Source organism: Thamnophis sirtalis, unplaced genomic scaffold (assembly GCF_051295495.1).
Source record: "Thamnophis sirtalis isolate CommonGarterSnake01/CBP01778 unplaced genomic scaffold, rThaSir2_p1.2 scaffold_3, whole genome shotgun sequence".
NCBI lineage: Eukaryota > Metazoa > Chordata > Lepidosauria > Squamata > Natricidae > Thamnophis > Thamnophis sirtalis.
In genome coordinates, this window is record NW_028261383.1 from 93875106 (window position 1) to 93893148 (window position 18043).

The 18043-nt window shown below is 33.9% G+C and overlaps 1 protein-coding gene across 1 annotated transcript in view; it reads right to left on the reverse strand.

Moving 5' to 3' along the window:
* Nucleotides 1-1618: 1618 nt before the first annotated feature.
* The window catches only part of PCBD2 (pterin-4 alpha-carbinolamine dehydratase 2), a 33334-nt gene continuing 16909 nt past the window's right edge, over nt 1619-18043 (reverse strand). The window contains exons 3-4 of the mRNA XM_014070355.2: nt 7519-7599; nt 1619-4134 (exon numbers count right to left, since the gene is read on the reverse strand). Coding sequence (XP_013925830.2) covers nt 4024-4134; nt 7519-7599 — 192 coding nt within the window. The 3' untranslated portion in view covers nt 1619-4023. The remainder of the gene's footprint in view (nt 4135-7518; nt 7600-18043) is intronic.

Sequence of the window (18043 nt, forward strand, 5' to 3'; positions counted from 1 at the left end):
AGAGTGGATTGGTTTGTGAAAAGACAAAACCCACATTGGAAGAAACAGAAGGAACAGTGAAAAAACTCAACCAAGGAGCTCGCTTTTCAGAAGGCTTAGAAAAGGTTTTCCTCTTCCTCCTCCTCTCCAGGAAAAGAAGAGGAAAGCAAAAGTTAATCTTATGAAGAGTTAACAAAGGAGGGGTAAAATTTAGCAACCCATTGAAGCCAGTATAGCTTTCAGAGGGTAGTGTAATATGCTAATAATGACACTGTTCAATGAGTACAAGGCCCACACTTTGTCCTAACTAAAGTTTGCAAGTAGTCCTTAAAGCTTCATGTAAAGCGAATTATAGGTAGTCATTGATTTATCACCACAATTGAGACCAGCATTTCCATCACTAAGCAAGGCAGTTAAGTGAGCCACATCCAATTTTATGACCTTTTTGCCAGTTATTAAGCAAATCAGGGCAGTTGCTTAGTGAATCATGTGGTCATTAAACAAATTCAGCTTCTCCCGCTGACTTTGCTTAGCTGAGTAGGTTGCAAATGGCAATCACATGACCCCGGGTTGCTGCAACTGTCATAAATATGGGAATTCTGGGAGTTGAGAAACATTGACTTATGAAGTCATCAAAACTTCATAAAATTAGACTAGGAGTGTTCAAATCCAGCCATAATTATTGGTACCTCTAACATAATGTTTTGCAACATATTGTCTTTTGTAGCATTAACTGCAATAAATCCATTTCTGTAGCTTCAAATAAGACTTCCTTGCTTCTCATCTAAATGTTGGGTTCAATATCTTTATTAATTCCGAAAAACAACCGAATAATGTACCTTGGAAGTCATCCTTCCATTACTACCTTTAAAAGAACTGCTTTTGTCATTTGAATAAAAAGTATTAAGAAATTACAGAAAGTTTATCTGCATTTTAACTTCAATATTAACATGATTTTTCCACATGTAAAATGAAATTCTGAGAGATTTTAAAATCCACACAAATATCTTTGACAAGGGCTTTAAACAAATCATTGGAAGTACTTGATTTCTTTAAAGAGTGCAAAACTAACACACATCTTTTCAAAAGAATAAATCTAAAGCTTTTATTCGGGTTTTGACTTGGACACTTGAAGGGCTAAAAGTGGGAGAGGGGAGCATGTATGCAAGCACCAATATTTAATGTATTCATCCATTCCTGCAAGGATAGGTTTCAGTCTGACCTTTGCGGATTCAGTGCCTTATTCTGAAAAGGATTTCTGGGTAGAAACTGACTTCTCAGTTATTGAAGGATGCTTAGCTAAAATCTATTTTCAAGGCCTTTATGTTGAATACATCAAAATCTGTAAAGAAGGCTGTGTGTTGAATTATTCTCCAGTACACTTTTAATTTATCCATGTTCTAACTACAGTAGGTTTTATTTCTAGGGAAGCATGTGCAGAAGGGTGCGATTTTTCACCAAAAATAGTCTTTCAGCTAAAACAATGGACAGTCTTATAGCACCCATTAAAACATGGACCATGTGTCATTTGTATTGGGGACCACTTAAAAATGTCAATCAAAATACTTTCACAAACTTTTATCATTACGGAAAATAGGCACCATATGGAATTAGCAGAATCAGAAACCAGAGGCAAGAGTTTAGAAAGAGTAATATGAATTGTTTATTCAAATTAAAATATAGAAAATTAAACAAGGTAAGGATGTAGATTACACCAACTGGGCAACATCAAATTCAGCCAGTAAGAGTGAGGCCCATCTCTGGATGAAGATTCTGTAGCATCAGGAGCTTCGACTTTACTTTTAAGGCTGTATCCTCTTCAGACTCTAACTGAAATTATCCAGTTTGATTTCCATTTTTGACTTGCTACCAAAAATATACTTAATTTTGTCAACAGAAATGCCCAGAACTGGTCAGTCTTTATCAAGGAACCTGTGTATTTTGCCTGAGAATTTATTCTATTAAATCTATAATTAAATAGTAACATATTGCTTCAAGACTCAACTATGTTTTTCTTCTGGAAATCTTGGGCCGGAGGAGAGCGCAGATCCTCGTGCATGGACACGCCACCGAGGGCCTGCCTCGCCAGCGGGAGCACAGCTGCAGGGGCCAGCCATTTGCTCCTGCCCCTTGCCCTGCGGCTGTAGCTGCTGCTTTTCTGGGGCTGTGAGAAGCTGAGTCCGCGCGGGCAGAACATCTATCCAGTGCCAAAGTAAAAGGTGCACTGGCTGGGAAGCAGTCGCACTCCTTTGGCAGAAGGGTTTGTGTGAATGTGTGGTGGCTTGTTCTCAGTGGCAGGCTGGATGGGGCGGGGGGAGTGCTTCATCCTGGCCAGAGTTTGGTTTCTCTTCCGGTTTTCAGCATGTGCACCAGCCAGTTGGTCTTTGTGCACACATGCGCACTAGAAACTGGAAGACCAGGTGCCTGCTCTTTTGCTTTTTGGCACACGCACGTGTGCTCCTGTTTCGGCACTCAGTGACAAAAAAGTTCACCAACACCGGCTCAGATAATTCCCAATAGCGCAAGGCGAATTACATTGAATTAAAACGTTTGGTTCACTGAAAAGTGCTGCATTTTCCATAGCATTTTTCATACAAAGTAGGGCAAAATACACAGGTTATGAGACTGAACAATATCATTTTTCTTTCCATATTCTCTTCTGGTGCCATTGAGAAAAGCAATGTAACTCCTTCGAAGAAATGTCCCAAGTGACTTCCTCCAGATGGATACGTAGGAGAAAAAATGGCATTCATTGTATCAGAGAGGTTAAAAATATCTTTTTCCAGTATCAATCTTCAGCTGTAAACTGCCTCTTTAATAGCTGAATTTTGGCTTAAAAGCAGAGAGTTAAACATGACAAGGAAATGATATTTCCTTGTTATTTAGCCATAATAAGTAAGATTTCTGTTTGGTTTTAATTATAAATGTGTGTGCCTACACTAAACGTGAAAAATATTTTTTTTAATCCTCTTTCTCCTGTAGGTTGTTGAGTAAATCAGACTTTTGGTCTACTCTTAAACCTTGTTTCTACTACTCCTGTTTCTGGAAGGAGGCTCAAAATTGGCTCAGACCATCTTCCTCCAATGCTGCCCTCAAGGAGATTGGAACACAGTCCTCCAATCAGTATGATCAATGGTCAAGAATTTAATTTAATAAATGATAAATGGTAAAGAATTTAATTTAATAAATGATAAATGGTCAAGAATTTAATTTAATAAATGAAAGAAAAGGGACACATTCGGGGAGAGTCTGTTTTTTTACCACAATACGCTGCACCAAGACTCTTGTTTATCTAGAAAGAGCCATATCTGTGCCTCAGGAAACAGGAGAGTGGGAATCCCTCTTGGATCTGGCCTAAAAGTTGAAATCATATAGAATCAATCTGACAAACATGCTTAGCTCAATATAAAGTACCACCAACATGTGTTTTTTTTTTAACATTCATTGTAATTATTGTATAATGTTGACCAAGATTTCCAAGAACATTACATGATTTTTGTCACACAATCAATTGTGGTCATTTTATTCCAGAGAATACCTGAAAGTTTAAACAAGTGGAAAGTGCATCTGTATACCTACAGCAAGGGAAATTTTCTCTCAGCTATATACCTTGCAACTATGCATATTAATATAGGGTTACTGGAAACTCTCTCTCTCACACACACACAAATTAATTCTTGACTAAAAATCCAGATGTTCACGTTGAACTGTGCCACTGTCATTGTGTATAGAATCTAAAAGATGAAACACAGGACAGGGTACTCAGATGCAAACCTGACCTACTAATCAGCCCAAATCATTCTTCTTTAGAGGAATTCCTGCCTAAATGGTCAGTGTTACTGAAGACAGATCACCACAGAGGAATTGTCACTGATAACATAGAACAAACAACTCAACTTTTTAATGCAGCAATTCTAGCATTTTAGATCAAACCTCTATGTATCTATATGCAAAAGCTTCTGCAAGAATGGGGAAAATTGAGGATTAACTATTTTTACCGTAAAAGACTAAATAAACAAATTATAGAATTTGTTTATGATTACTTTAGCACCCAGTTGTTAGACAAGACGCAGCAGCTTTGTCAATAAATTGAGCCAGCTTGACATCTCGCTTTGTCAGACCACCGCAGTCATGGGAAATGAGTGTTATCTGGACCTTTGAACAAGAAAGAAGAAAGATAAAAAGTTCATCACCCAAACAAAAATTGCAACTAAATAATTTTTAATAACCATTCATAATTTAATGTATTTCCTTGCAGATTTAGTATGAAAATCTCAAGTACATCTTCATTTGTATATTTAGTTTAAAAAAACACTTGTCTGCTGTTCGAAAACTGGAATGGTGCTGATATTGTTTTTTATATCTCAGCACTCAGATATAGGCAGAACGTGGAGACAGTTGTACAACAAACACGTTTGCCAAAAGTTTCTCTAGAAAAAAAGTCCATTTATTTATTTTCATTAGTCATAGCATGCCCCAAACATAATGGATCCTGGTGGGATATAACTAGGCCATATACAATACAAAAATTAAAGTTATCAATAATCAAACATCAACGGTGCTAAATAAATGAGGGTTCAAACTTATATCGAAGCATGGCTATTTTAAATCATTCACAGAAAAATATCAAGCTTGATATCTCTCAGGGGAAGAGAATTCAATAAAGGGCTGCTACTGAAATTTGATATAGCTGTAGTCTCCAAGTCAGTTCCAAAAGCAGAACCATGCCATGTTGAACGTATTACAATAGCCCAGTTAGTTAGTGATCAGCATAAATTACAGTTGCCATGCATCTCATTCCTGGGAGAGATGCAATTGATATGCCAGCCAAAGTTAGAAGAAAATTCCCCTTGGCCACAGCTTCCATCTACTGTTTAAGGAAGAACTGGGAATCCAGGAGAAATCCAAGGTCACAAACCAACTTGGTTTGGGGGATGGGGAGTGTGAATAGCCTAGACAACTTTCCCAAGGTACCTATTGATAAATACCAACCAGTCCACCATAGTAGAATTTAACCCAAGGTTATTTTACCCAATTGTCACAGCATCCAGGCACCAGTTAAAGATTACTATGACATCTTTAGTTGGCAATGCATAACTGGTGCATAACAGCAACATATTGGTGACATCTTACTTCAAACTGATAAATGACCCATGGTTATGTATATATTCTGTATCCAATGACGTGGGAGAGAGTTCTGGGACTCTCCACATTGGAATTTGCAAAGGGCTACCTTCCCATGATACCAGATGAAACTGGCCACTTGGGAGAGGAATTAGCATAAAACTGTTTCCAGTTTCCCAATCCATGCAGACAGTCCCAAAAGGTACCAGACCTGATGGTACTGAATGCCACTGAGTGTCCCAACAAAAAGCACTGAGCCAGGGGACCAATGCTGTTTTGGTCCTGAATACTGACCGAAATCCTATATCATTTAGGATTCTCTGTAGCTGATTTGCTATCACCGTCAAAAAACAATTTTACATGGAAGGACTGGTTGGAAACTTGGTGAATATTGTGAAAGATAGCCAGAAGGCCTCTTTAAGAGAAGACAAGACTACTGCCTCTTTCAAGGCAAGAGGCATTATGTCTAAATCCAAAGCGATACTGATTATATCCTCATGCCCTCCCCTCCAATCCAAAGAAACCAGGAGATCAAACCCACAAGTGGCAGAATTCATACTATCAAGGACCCAATTTACTTCTTTGGGCTTCAGAAGATCAAAAGTGTCCCAGATATAATGCTGCCTTTAACAGTGGATTCTGTCCAATTGACATTATATTTTCTTTTAAAAGTAATTGTACATATTTGCAGCACAAGAAAATTGGATTATAACCAATTGCAAGTGAGAAACTGTTCAGTGTAAAATAAAGATGAAAAGCCTGGCAACATTTTGCAGACCAGCTCTAATGTTTCTTCCAAGGGATTATTCCCATATCTCTAGAAGAACACAATGTTCTACTTTGCTAAAAAATTTTGTATCATCAGAGCTACTGGGGGAAGAGAAAAAGATTAAGTCTAATTCTTAGAAATTAAAACTGTATCAGGAGTATCAAGAAATAAACACACAATGTTACAATAGAAATTGTTACCAAAACTCCTGTCTGCACATGTTGCCAAAAAACATCTTGTTTAAAATCATTTTAAGTAGAGATTTAAAAGCAAGAATTTCTCATTAAGAAGTGAGAACTGTTAATAAACCGACAGATAAATTCTAATTGTGAGTCTATCCATATGAACATTTCAAGATCTGTAGAAATATCTTCATTTGGGGTTGGTTCCTCGCAGACCAGCATATTCATTCAGAAATTTTATTTTATTACTTAATCTGGAGATACATTTTGAAATCTAGAGTTTTCAAAAATATTTTTTGGCTTTTTAATTTGGAAAATTAATTTGCAATATCAGAAAGCAGGAATATCTATTATTTGTCTTTACTTTTGAAAGGGTCTGCTCCTGGGGATGGGAAAAAAGAGCTAATAAATCTGGAGAGCCAATAAAAATCAGCTGCTCCCAACAGATTGCAAAGTTTGAATAACAGGAGTCACAAATACCTAATATCAGTTCCTAAAGATCTCAAAAATGTGCTACCAAATTAAAACGTATATATGGCAGAAGGGAAAATAATTAAATACAGTTTTGGAGAATAATCATATTAATTCTAACTTAATTTAATGTGATTGTAAATAAAAATATTATTTTTTTCTTGCTCCCTGTTCACTACTTTCTGGAATGAGGCCCGGTATACATTTTAAAAATCAAGAATGGTCCACAAAAGTTAGGCACAACCGGAATAAAGAGCATTTGCAGGGAGCATAAGGGAAAAGGGGGAGGCAGAGTGACACAAGCAGTGTTATGTCCCAATGTAAGCCCTGTTCATTTCTTGCATGTATCACAAATTCACACAACCCCCCAAAGGGGTGGAGCTTCAGTGTTATGTTTCTTTCTGCACTGTGACAAAAGCATTGAGACAAAAGCATTAAGAGCCGAGGTGGCGCAGTGGTTAGAGTGCAGTACTGCAGGCCACTTCAGCTGACTGTTATCTGCAGTTCAGCGGTTCTAATCTCACCGGCTCAAGGTTGACTCAGCCTTCCATCCTTCCAAGGTGGGTGAAATGAGGACCCAGACTGTGGGGTGATATGCTGACTCTGTAAACCGCTTAGAGAGGGCTGAAAGCCCTATGAAGCGGTATATAAGTCTAACTGCTATTGCTATTGCTATAATGAAGTTGCCGCTGCCTGGAATATAGAATTATTATACTTTCAAGGCTGGTCAAACAAGGGTTTGTGGATTTTTCCTATTACTTCAATGAACAAACCCCAGCTATATGAGGAAAAGTAAACATGGAACCAAGCAATCATTGCAAAAAAATGGAGAACAAAAGGGAAATAATTTGAAAAAGAGTCCAACAAACAGAATAAGACTGAACAATGCTCTGATTTTTAATCTATGGGGGTTGGGTTTAGAAATATAATTAGATCCTGGTAGTCACGAATGAAAAGAGATAAACTACTAGTTCATTAATATTAATTCATTACCTTATTGTATACATTAAACCACTCAGGATGGTGATTCATCTTTTCAGCCTGAAGAGCCACCCGGGTCATAAAACCAAAGGCCTGCAAGAAAAAAAATAATTAAAGGCATGTGTAATTCTTAAAATAAAGCATTTTATTATATTCTGCATATGCCAGAAGGGAAAAGTGTCAAAACGTAACAGTTAAAAAATAAAAGCATACATGTATAGATCTGATACTGTACACTCAGTTCTGAAACAAACAAAATGCTGGTTAGATTTTACTAGTAATGGAGAATCCAAGAAAGTGTGTTACAGAGATTATTTCAAATATTGTTACAGAAGTCTGATGAAGCAGACAAATGTATCCTTAAACTATAAATACAGAAAATTAGCTGAGTTAAGAAGAGGTGTGATTTGATCCAAATCAAACAAAAGAAAATTGTATGTGCTCTATTTCACCTACTTTGTCTTGTGCAAAACAAATTCTACAGTTTACATACATCCACACAGTACACAAGGGCTTAAAGTATCAAGAATCCAATCTTATACAGTGATTTGCTTTTGCCAAAACCAAACAAACTGCTCTCAAAATAAGACTAAAAACCTAATTGAAATATTATTTTAACAGCAATAAATCTGTGAGACATTAAGTGTGATCTTTCAAAGTCCACGTATCTATCAAGTGTACTAAAGTGTCTCGTTATAAAAATTTGCAGGGGAAAAACCATGTTCAACCCTTTGACAGCAATTTTGACTAAACATATAATCAAGAAGTAGTATAATAGTTGATAATAGTTTCAGTATTGTTTTCCTCTACCTCTGCTTAAGTATGACTGCAAGCCACTTCTCCAATCAGATGAATGCAATCATTACAATCAGAGCAAATTATTCCAACAAAGTTTTTCGTGTACAAATTATCAAAATGTTGGCAATTGAAATTATTTGCTCTCAAGTGAATCACAGAATTGCAGCCATTGTTTTTGAATTAAATTTCAAAGTCACACCACTGTAAAAAGCAGCTTTGAAACTTTAAAGTTCTGAAACTATTTTTTAAACACTACGAGTTTTAGTTTTTAATAGTGATAAAATAAGGCATTTTCTACAATTCTACAATTTAATGAATGGCATGATTTAGAGTGTTTACTTTATTACTCTTTAAAAGACATTTACTAATGTTTCCATCGTGATTATTTATTTGCTAGAATGTGTATGTAATCTCACTTCCGGTTACAGTACTACAATACAATACAACCCCAAAAAAGATAAAATCAAAAATAATCAGTAATTCTCAGTATAATTAACTACATCAACTTCCATGTTGCAAAAAAACTCCTAATGAACACAGTAAGTAAACGAAGCAGGCATGAGACTGGCTGTCCCTTTCTCGCTGAGATTGTTTATAAAGTTAATCCCTGCATTTTGAAGTTATATTGCCTTTATTCTACAAAGAAGGAAGCCAGCTCTAATAGATAGGGCACAATTGTATTGTTTCTTCACTGAAGAGATCACCAAGAAAATCCACAACTGTAATAGTTGGGGAGAAAAACTAATCAACCAGCACAGAAGTTGACAACAGTAAATTGCAACTACAAACTATAACTACATGGATGTGTCCATGAAGTCATCAAACCTCATTCTTGATTTGAGGGCCTTTTCCTTTAACTTGGACTTGAAAACGTTCTAACATTTGAGCAATACCATTAAATCCTTACGGGTGTGGGTATAAAACTTTTTTTCTCCATTCAAATTCTATAAACAGAGATTGATCACATGACTGGTCACAATATGGAGTCTGTTTTTCCTCCATTCCTGCCATTTAACTACCTACCCCTGACTTTCAACGATGAAGCTTGTCCACTGAATCAATATTTAATTCAATCCTTAAAACATTACTAATGCCCCTTAAAATGATAATTATGGTGCAAACATTACATAGTGTAATAGAATACACATCTATCTGTTTTCCCAGGAATAAAAAATATGTTTGAAAATATAAAATTTGGGAATAATCTCTACTGGAATTATATCAATGTTTGCTACAGTCAGCAACAAATATAATCTGCCGACCAAATCTAAATCTTGCTTAACCCTGGGATTTATGGGCAAAATGATTAGGCAGCTAGTGATAAAAAATTATATCTGCTTGAGACACTGGAAAGATACTGCCAACAACAATACAAGTTAAATCCTTTTCTTCCCCCCAATGCTTTTTGGATTGAAGACAATGCATCTTTAGTTCCTGTCCAGGGAGGATTAATCAATATTCTTCTGCCTTAAAGATCTCCACTGGTATTGCTGAGGATAGATACTACAGTATAGATTCCCATTTACTTAGTTTATTTTTGTCTGTCTGTCTTTCTGTCAATCGATCTATCAAACAAATACATTTACTTTGTTTACTTTAATATGGACATCTCTTTGAGTATCTAGCCATGCTGGTGAAGGAACTGCTTCACCTACCAATTAGAGTTATACAAAAGGAAAGCTTTATTTGAAAGACCAATAATGGTACATTTAATTCAGAGTGATCAACAAAGGCAACACAGTTAGCTTCTAGTATAGGCATCCAAAAGTAATAAAGAACAAAAATATAATGGGATTATTAAATCTCCCTAGGTTTTGGGGTTCCAACTGGTCTCTTATGAAATTTTGGATAAGAATGCCCAAAAAACCTGCAAGATCTTGAAAATTTTGAGCTACTTACTTTTTTCACTCCTATGATTAGATACCACTATTGCTCTGAGAAAGTCATGCATGTTATGCTGTCCACAGACCCATGTTTCTAATCCTAGATCATATTATGGTCCTCAAAAAAAATGGAAATTGTTGATGTAAATCACTATAAACAAATCAAAGGTTAAACGGTAGTAACATAACAAGTGGAATACTTTGGCTTTTTTAGTATTAAGAGTTTGATTATCCTTGAGTTTGGATATTTAATTTTATAGATCATTGAATGCAAGCTTATAAAAAAGTTAATCACATTAAATGAAACTATTAATGTCACTCAATTTATTAACCACAACAGTTTTTGAAGGAATTCTTGTTCAAAGGTTCTATGACATTTTAAAATATTTTATGGGTCTTGTAGAATTATTTTTCTAACAGTGTACAAATTTACCTTGCTGCAGTCAGGTTTATCTGTACATCTAAGAGACTCATACCTTTATAGTCCATTTTAAATCTGTACAGCTGTCTCCCCCTTACACATATTTTTTACCAAGAAAATGAAAAGCAGGTCTGTTGAAGCAATTTTGGCAGAGCAATCTCCATTAAGCCTTCTAAATACTTCCCTTGCTAATTAAATGAAATCAGAACTTTATTGTTTATGGATCACCTTTTGTATCTGTAGGCTTATAACCTTCTTTTTTTATAAAATACAATTGGGAATGGGGAAAAAGCTATTTAGGATTGATTATATATGAAAACATTATTACATAATCAGTTTGGACATTTCTTCACGTCTTGAAACATAATCAGTAATTGGGTGTAATTGGTGATCAAGGAAACTATCTGGTGATCAATTAAAGTAATTACCAGATTCCGGCAACACAACCAATCTTAATTTGAGCAAGAGTCTGCAATACTTCAACTTTAATTTAAAATAATGAATATTATTAAGCAGTCTGTGAGCCAAGATCATGGTCAAGCCTACATTGTATGTAGTAGTCAAATTAGTTTTGGTAAATTTTTGTTTACCAGCAAGCCAAACACTTCATGATAGAAAGTGTTTTGTTTATTTTGAAAAAAAAAATCCAACATGGTCTTGACCTTCATATCAGCACTATTGTTAAGCTTACCACAGCAAGGATATTTTAACATCTGGATTTTTTCCCCCAACTCATTGAGCAGATCTTAAAATAATTCACTGGAAAAAGAGCATGTGTTGTAGTAAATAAGCTTACATCTTAAAAACCATTTTTCCACTAAGAATCAAAAGTTGTCTTGGAGAGCATTCTGGGGCAATCTTATTACAGTAGGAAAAGTATAGGATGTATTTAAAAAAATACAATTTGCACATTTGTATTATACAATTTGCATTCAATTACATTTTTCTCAGGAAGTTTGTCCAACACAACTGCTACGCTTTTTCAGTTTAGTAGTTTATTTCCAATATTAACCTCTCAGCAGAACAAATCTTTTCTCCTCCTCGAAGAATTCCTTCTGAGTTAAGAAAAGTTCTCCCTTTTACACACCTTGTTCCTTAAATTTTATAGATTATAGCTTGCATCTTTTCTTCATTCCTTTACATTTCTGCATTGCTACTCTGAAGTACTGGAGTTTTCCTCTTTCCTTTTGATCCCATTACCTAATTACTCAGCTAAAGTGCTGTGTGATTTTGTTAATAGAAAGAATTCTCAAAGAAAAACAATAATAATATAAATATTTATTCATTCCTTGATATTCTTTAAACATTCAATAGGCAAAAAATACATTAATCCCATGTTACTTAACCTCTAGCTTCCAATAGTTCAATATTCCATTGATTGTTCTATTAATTTTGACAGCAAAGGTTACATTTCTTGATAATTTTATAAATAATTAAAGTTGCTGGTATATTATCATGAGTCTTTAGGCATACTATGTCAGAATAATTTTTATTTAAAAGGATGATCTATCATGCTACTTCTACTACGATATTAGAATTATTGCATCATTTTATATTTAATTAAATATGAAACCCACATACTAATCAATCTCAGAGTTAAAGTTTCTGAGAAAATATTACAAATCTTCTGAAGGTTATGCTGCTATGTTTAGAAAGTTACTTATTTCATTGTTATCTTTTATAAAATTGGATTCAACTAACTTCACATTCTAGAATACAAATATACTTTTTGTATTAACAACTGATTAAACATATTGCTGGAATTGCACTTAATTAAAATCAATGTTAAATGTGTTTCTATGTAAATGGCAGATAGACTGTAAAATATCAGTGTTTTATAATATTCCTAATGTCAATACTATATGTACTATATTGACTGTATGACATATATATTTATAACTAATAATCAGATACAACTTAAATGTTTCAGTGAGATTCAGCAGTGTTAAGTCTACTCAATGACCACATCCAGAAAATAAGAAGAAACATATTAGACAGAAATGAATTATTAATGTATTATGCAGATCAAAGGTTCAGATTGGGCTAAATGAATGGCTTTAGGAAATTATCAAGAAAAATATGAAAGATACAGAAATGTACCCTATTTTCCATGCAAATTTCTAAGCAGGAATTTTGCTTAAACTATGCAGGCAATACCAGGTCTGCATCTAGATACAAGTGTGCTGCCTATTACTAAAAATAACAGATTCTGGCTATGTTTGAACAACACAAAAGGCATAGGAAATAGGGGGGGAAATGACAATAATACAGATCAGTGTTTCTTAAAGAGGGGTCAAGGACCCATTGGGTCCCCCAAGATCCTCTCAGGAAATCAAAATGATTTGCCCGATATTGAAAATATTTGCAAAGATTTAAAACAATAATGCCCTTCTCCTTACTATTTTCATTTATGAAAAATAAAGCTTTCATTAACATATTTTATTTTGTTAATATCTAATAGGTTTGACATTATGCTATTTTAATATTCTTGCACTTTGTTAATATGTTATCTTACTACCGGGTTTCCCAGAAAATAAGACTTATTTTCTTTTGACCCCCGAAATAAGTACTTAGCCTTATTTTCGGGGTGGTCTTATTATTTTTGAGGTGCAGGAGGCAGCGAGCATGGTCACCTCATGTCTTCTGCTGTGTTGCAATATTTTTTGGGAGGGTATATTTTGGGGGAAGGATTTATTTTAGCACATGTGGTCAAAAGCCCAATTGGGCTTATTATCCGGGGAGGTTTTGTTTTCAGGGAAACAGGGTAGCTATGCTAAATCATACGTCATGTGTTCAGATGGGCAGTCACATATATTGAATAAATAAATATTCCAAGAGCATCTATTATAATGTAGTAAATATTGGGAAATATAAAATAATTAAAATAAAAATACCTCTTTTGTGGTCCTCAATAATTTTAAAAGTGGAAAGGAGTCTTAGTGCCATAGCAAAAAGTTTAAGAAACACTGATCTAGACAACTAGCCCAGTGCGGAAACATGGGCTCTGCAGGCTTCCTTGTAGATTACATTTTACAGTAAGTGGTTCACTTTCAGGTACAAGATAAAGGTAAAGGAATCCCTGCATATTTTACTTCTCTAGCCACTGCCCACTATAGGGGGCGATGCTTAACTACATTACACTTTCAAAAGAACATACAAATTATTCATGAATTCACTGTATTTTAACTTATTTCATCTACTAAATCATTCTGAACTCTAAATACAGATTTTTTCATTCTAATAGTGGCTTTATTTTCATAGCTTTTTCATATACTATACAAGAGACATTCTATAAATTAAAGTCCAATGAATATCAGACAGAACCTAACCTAACTTCATCTAAGCTAACCTAAACTCTATTTCTAGATTCTTTCAAGATCTTACGTAAATTTACCCTTTTTACTACAACTATAGGCTATGGTTTACAATGTACAATACTTGTTTACAATTATTATGGTGAAGAAACTAGCTAGTCAGCTCTGTATCAAACATTTTGACAGCAAAAGCACAAACTCTGATCTATTTTAAGTACTTTGCCACTCTGTGTAATCTTGTAAAAGCCATTCTTGCCTTTGATATTTAGAATGTTTACACTTCATACGTTATTCAAACAATGTTTTACATATTAACAAATAATGTGAACAAAACTTCATGTTAAATCAAATTCTTTAACAAGTGTCTTGCCAAAATGCTGTGATTTTCCTATAAAATTATTCCAATTTGTTGATCTTACATTGGATGAAACATACTGTAACAATCTTCATAATTTCTGTCCTTTTGGGACACTGTGATTTAAAGTAACATAATACAGACCAGCACCACTGTTAATCTAAACCACCTGACCAGATAAACAACAGTTTCCCCTTCTCTCTTCACTGAGGACATTTCTGTTTATTGTCATATGGTTTGCTAATTTTCAAGAAATGAAGAATAAATGCAGCCAAGTCAAACTGTGGATAAGAAGAATTGGCTATTACACACTGGAATATCTTTACATTTAGGTATTAACATAATGTCAAAAGTTTCAGGAGTTTCAAGGAAAAGTAGGTTAAATGGTTACAAGTATTTATGCAAAAATATCAGTAACTGAAGAATAAAATAGTTTAAATCAATATAATTTAATCTCAGTTAGTTTTAGGAGCTACATATTTCAAAGGCCATCCAAACAATGACATTCCCATAAGGCATTTTCATCAGGTCCCTCGGTGATTTAAAACAGTGGATCAGAAATCAGGTGGAAACATGTATTTAAGGCAACAAAATTAGCACACAATTGGAATTAGGTAGAGTGAAAATGAATAGCAATTTTATATCAGAGTAATGGAGAGAATGGTCAAGAGGGAAGAAATATATTAAGTATGTTTTGCAATTATAACTTTATGTGTTATTATTATTGCAAAGAATTTTGATTCCATTTTCGATCATAAGAAGAGATGTAAATTCTTTTTATTTACAAAAAAAAACGTGGCAGTGAATGGAATATTTTACTTTATAAAATAGAAGGCCATAAATTAATGTATACATACCTATTCAATAGGTATGGATTTTCATAATCATTTAGATTTACGTGATATAAAACATCTGAACAAAAAAAGAGGAATTTGCAAAGTATGAATAATTTCAACTAAAAGACAGATCAACATAATATGCAGTTAAGTCTTTGAACACAAAAGAAGCTAAAATTTGCTTTATTCAGACAACATTCCTTTTTTTTCCATCTCCCACCAATAATGCCAAATTGTCTTTAATAAAACTGAGACAAGTTATGGTATGATTTGAAGGTCAGCTGTCTGCTGATATATTTGAATGAATTTAAAGGGGGGGTCTGGCCCACATTTTAAATTCCTAAACTCTGCTGTTGTTTAGAAGAGTTGGGAGGAAATGGCTCTTCCTCTAGGCTTTTGGCAAGGGAGAATGAAGCCCCTTTGTTCATTTCTCAATTTCTATCTTTTTTCTTCTTTTTAATTGATTTTATTTTAATTTTCTTGCTTTGATTGTTGAGAGTCACACAGAGTTGTTGGGAATCAGGAGGGCATCCAAGGTAAATAAATGAATAGATTTTCTGGAATACTATTTTCACATATCATATTCATCTTTAAGTTTATTGCCTAAATACATATTTATTTTTCTTAAATGATGATTTGCATTTCTTCAAAACAAGACATTTTCCAGATTCAAGGACACAGGTTGTTTTTAGTTTATTTTCTTATTTAAAGCATTTAAAATAAACCTTCAAATAGAAAAATAGTGGAAACACCATATGAAGCTTTAAAAAAACTAAATGCAAACATCAGATGTTCCAGGTTTGATTACAGAATATATCTTGCCAACCAACATTTCATTTCTCCATATGTTAGTTATCATATATTACACTTAGAATCAGGAAATAAAGATACCTTTTTCTTCAGAAATACTAGAAATGGGTGATCGTTTATATTTTTGTTATAATAAATGGACTTTTCAGTTTCTAACCAAAATATTGTACCTCAGAGTTTGCCAATATAAATATCCAAGTTCTAAGCAGGAAAGCACCTGTTCACGTAACCAGTTGCTTAGCATAATGAAGTCTGTGTTAAATTTTTAAAAAATACAGTTCAAAGTTTACTGGATAGTTAACTCCAAGGGATGCTTTGTTACATCTTTCCAGGAAAAATAAAACATTTGAGATCTTCTGATTACAGTATAAGCTTTTGAACAAAGCTTTTGCATGACTTATTTACCAGAATATTCTATTTGTTACAACAAAACATTATTTTACATTGATTTTAATTAAGTCCTATTTGCTAGCAGCATAGAAAATATTTCAAAGTATCAACTATTCCGACATTACTGGAAATGTTCCAAAACTATTTTGATCATTTCAGACATATTCTGAGCTGAATCTTAAGATTCCAGGTATAAATTCAGATAGTTTTACATTATAAGATATTTCATTATAAACTCTGAAAAAAATAGAATAATGTAATTTTATTTATTCATTCAATTAATATAGTCATCAATCTCACATAAGTGACATTAGGAGTTACCTAATAGACATTAAACTTAATTTACTTACTTAAGGTATAGTATTCCCAGTGTAATACTGCCTTTCCTCCACAAAAAAAAATTAAAAGGCCATCCAAAAATTATGGTAGATACTAAAATGCAGACAAAAATACAAAGAGATGGATATAAAAACACATTCAATCCATTTGGATTTATATAAAAAGCTTTTGAAAAATATCAAGCATATCATTCAAGAAAATAAATAGATAAACATATTTTGGGCAAACTATTCATGCAAATACATTTGGGCCACTTCCATTCCATCTGGCTGGGGTTAAGGTGAGGGGTTGCAGAATTTATATTCAGGCAGCATACTCCCATCACAATTCTGAATTCTAAACACAAATTTTCCAATATTCTATTTCCATCTTATATTATCCAAAACGTATTCCATTCCATAAATTAGTAGAACATGTAAGTGCAATGACCTTTCCACACTTACAGACTAAGGCTGCAAAGTGTAAATTCCTTCCATTAGTTTCCTATGTGCAAAAATATTATATTATGTTTTGAAACCAGAGTGCTCTCAACAGAGACTCGGATTCATCTTTATAGCCACTGGTTAGAATTGGTTTTTGTTCCAATTGATTGAACTGTTAATCCTAGCTGACTATTTCAAATTGAAATGGAAGAAAATTCTGTCGGACAAACTCTCCAGATTTTGTAGTGAACTGAAGCTCAATTCAGAAAAGCTGAAAAGATATTGTTAGTAGATAGTTTCTCTGTCAGAGAAGTAGGATTCAATTTCCTCTAGATGGGACCCATTCCGCCAAAACACAGGTGTCAAACTTGCCACGTCACATTGCTGTCACTTGACGTATTACGATGTTTTTTCCTTTTGCAGAGCTGGGATGGGCCTGGCATCCACTGGCTGCCAGTTTGACACTCCTGTCACAAAACAATGTGATTCATAGAAGAAATGCATTATTTTTATTTAATTGTTTTTTAAATTACTTTGATGTAGTAATTAAGGTTTGGGTTTGGTTTCTGACTCAAAAACCAGGAGACTATGAGTTCTAGTCTCACCTTAGACATGAACACAGCTGGGTGCTTTGAGGCAAGTCATTTTCTCTCATTGTGGGGAGAAAGAGGAGGAGAAAGGAATATTATGTATGTTTGCCACCTTGAGTTACTTATAAAGTAATACATGTGGAATAAAAATCTATTCAATAAATAAATAATAAATTGTTTGCCAAGATATTTTTTTATTTTTCCAAACATCTTAACAATTTTGTTCTTCTAATGTTAGTTTGATGATTGTTATATTTTATTTCTTATTATACGTTACAAATTTTATATCATGTTTTAACTTATGTTTTAACTGTAGTAAATTGAGAATTAAGTGCTGATTTCTTAACTCTGAAGTGCTGTGAGATTTTTAAAATAAGGA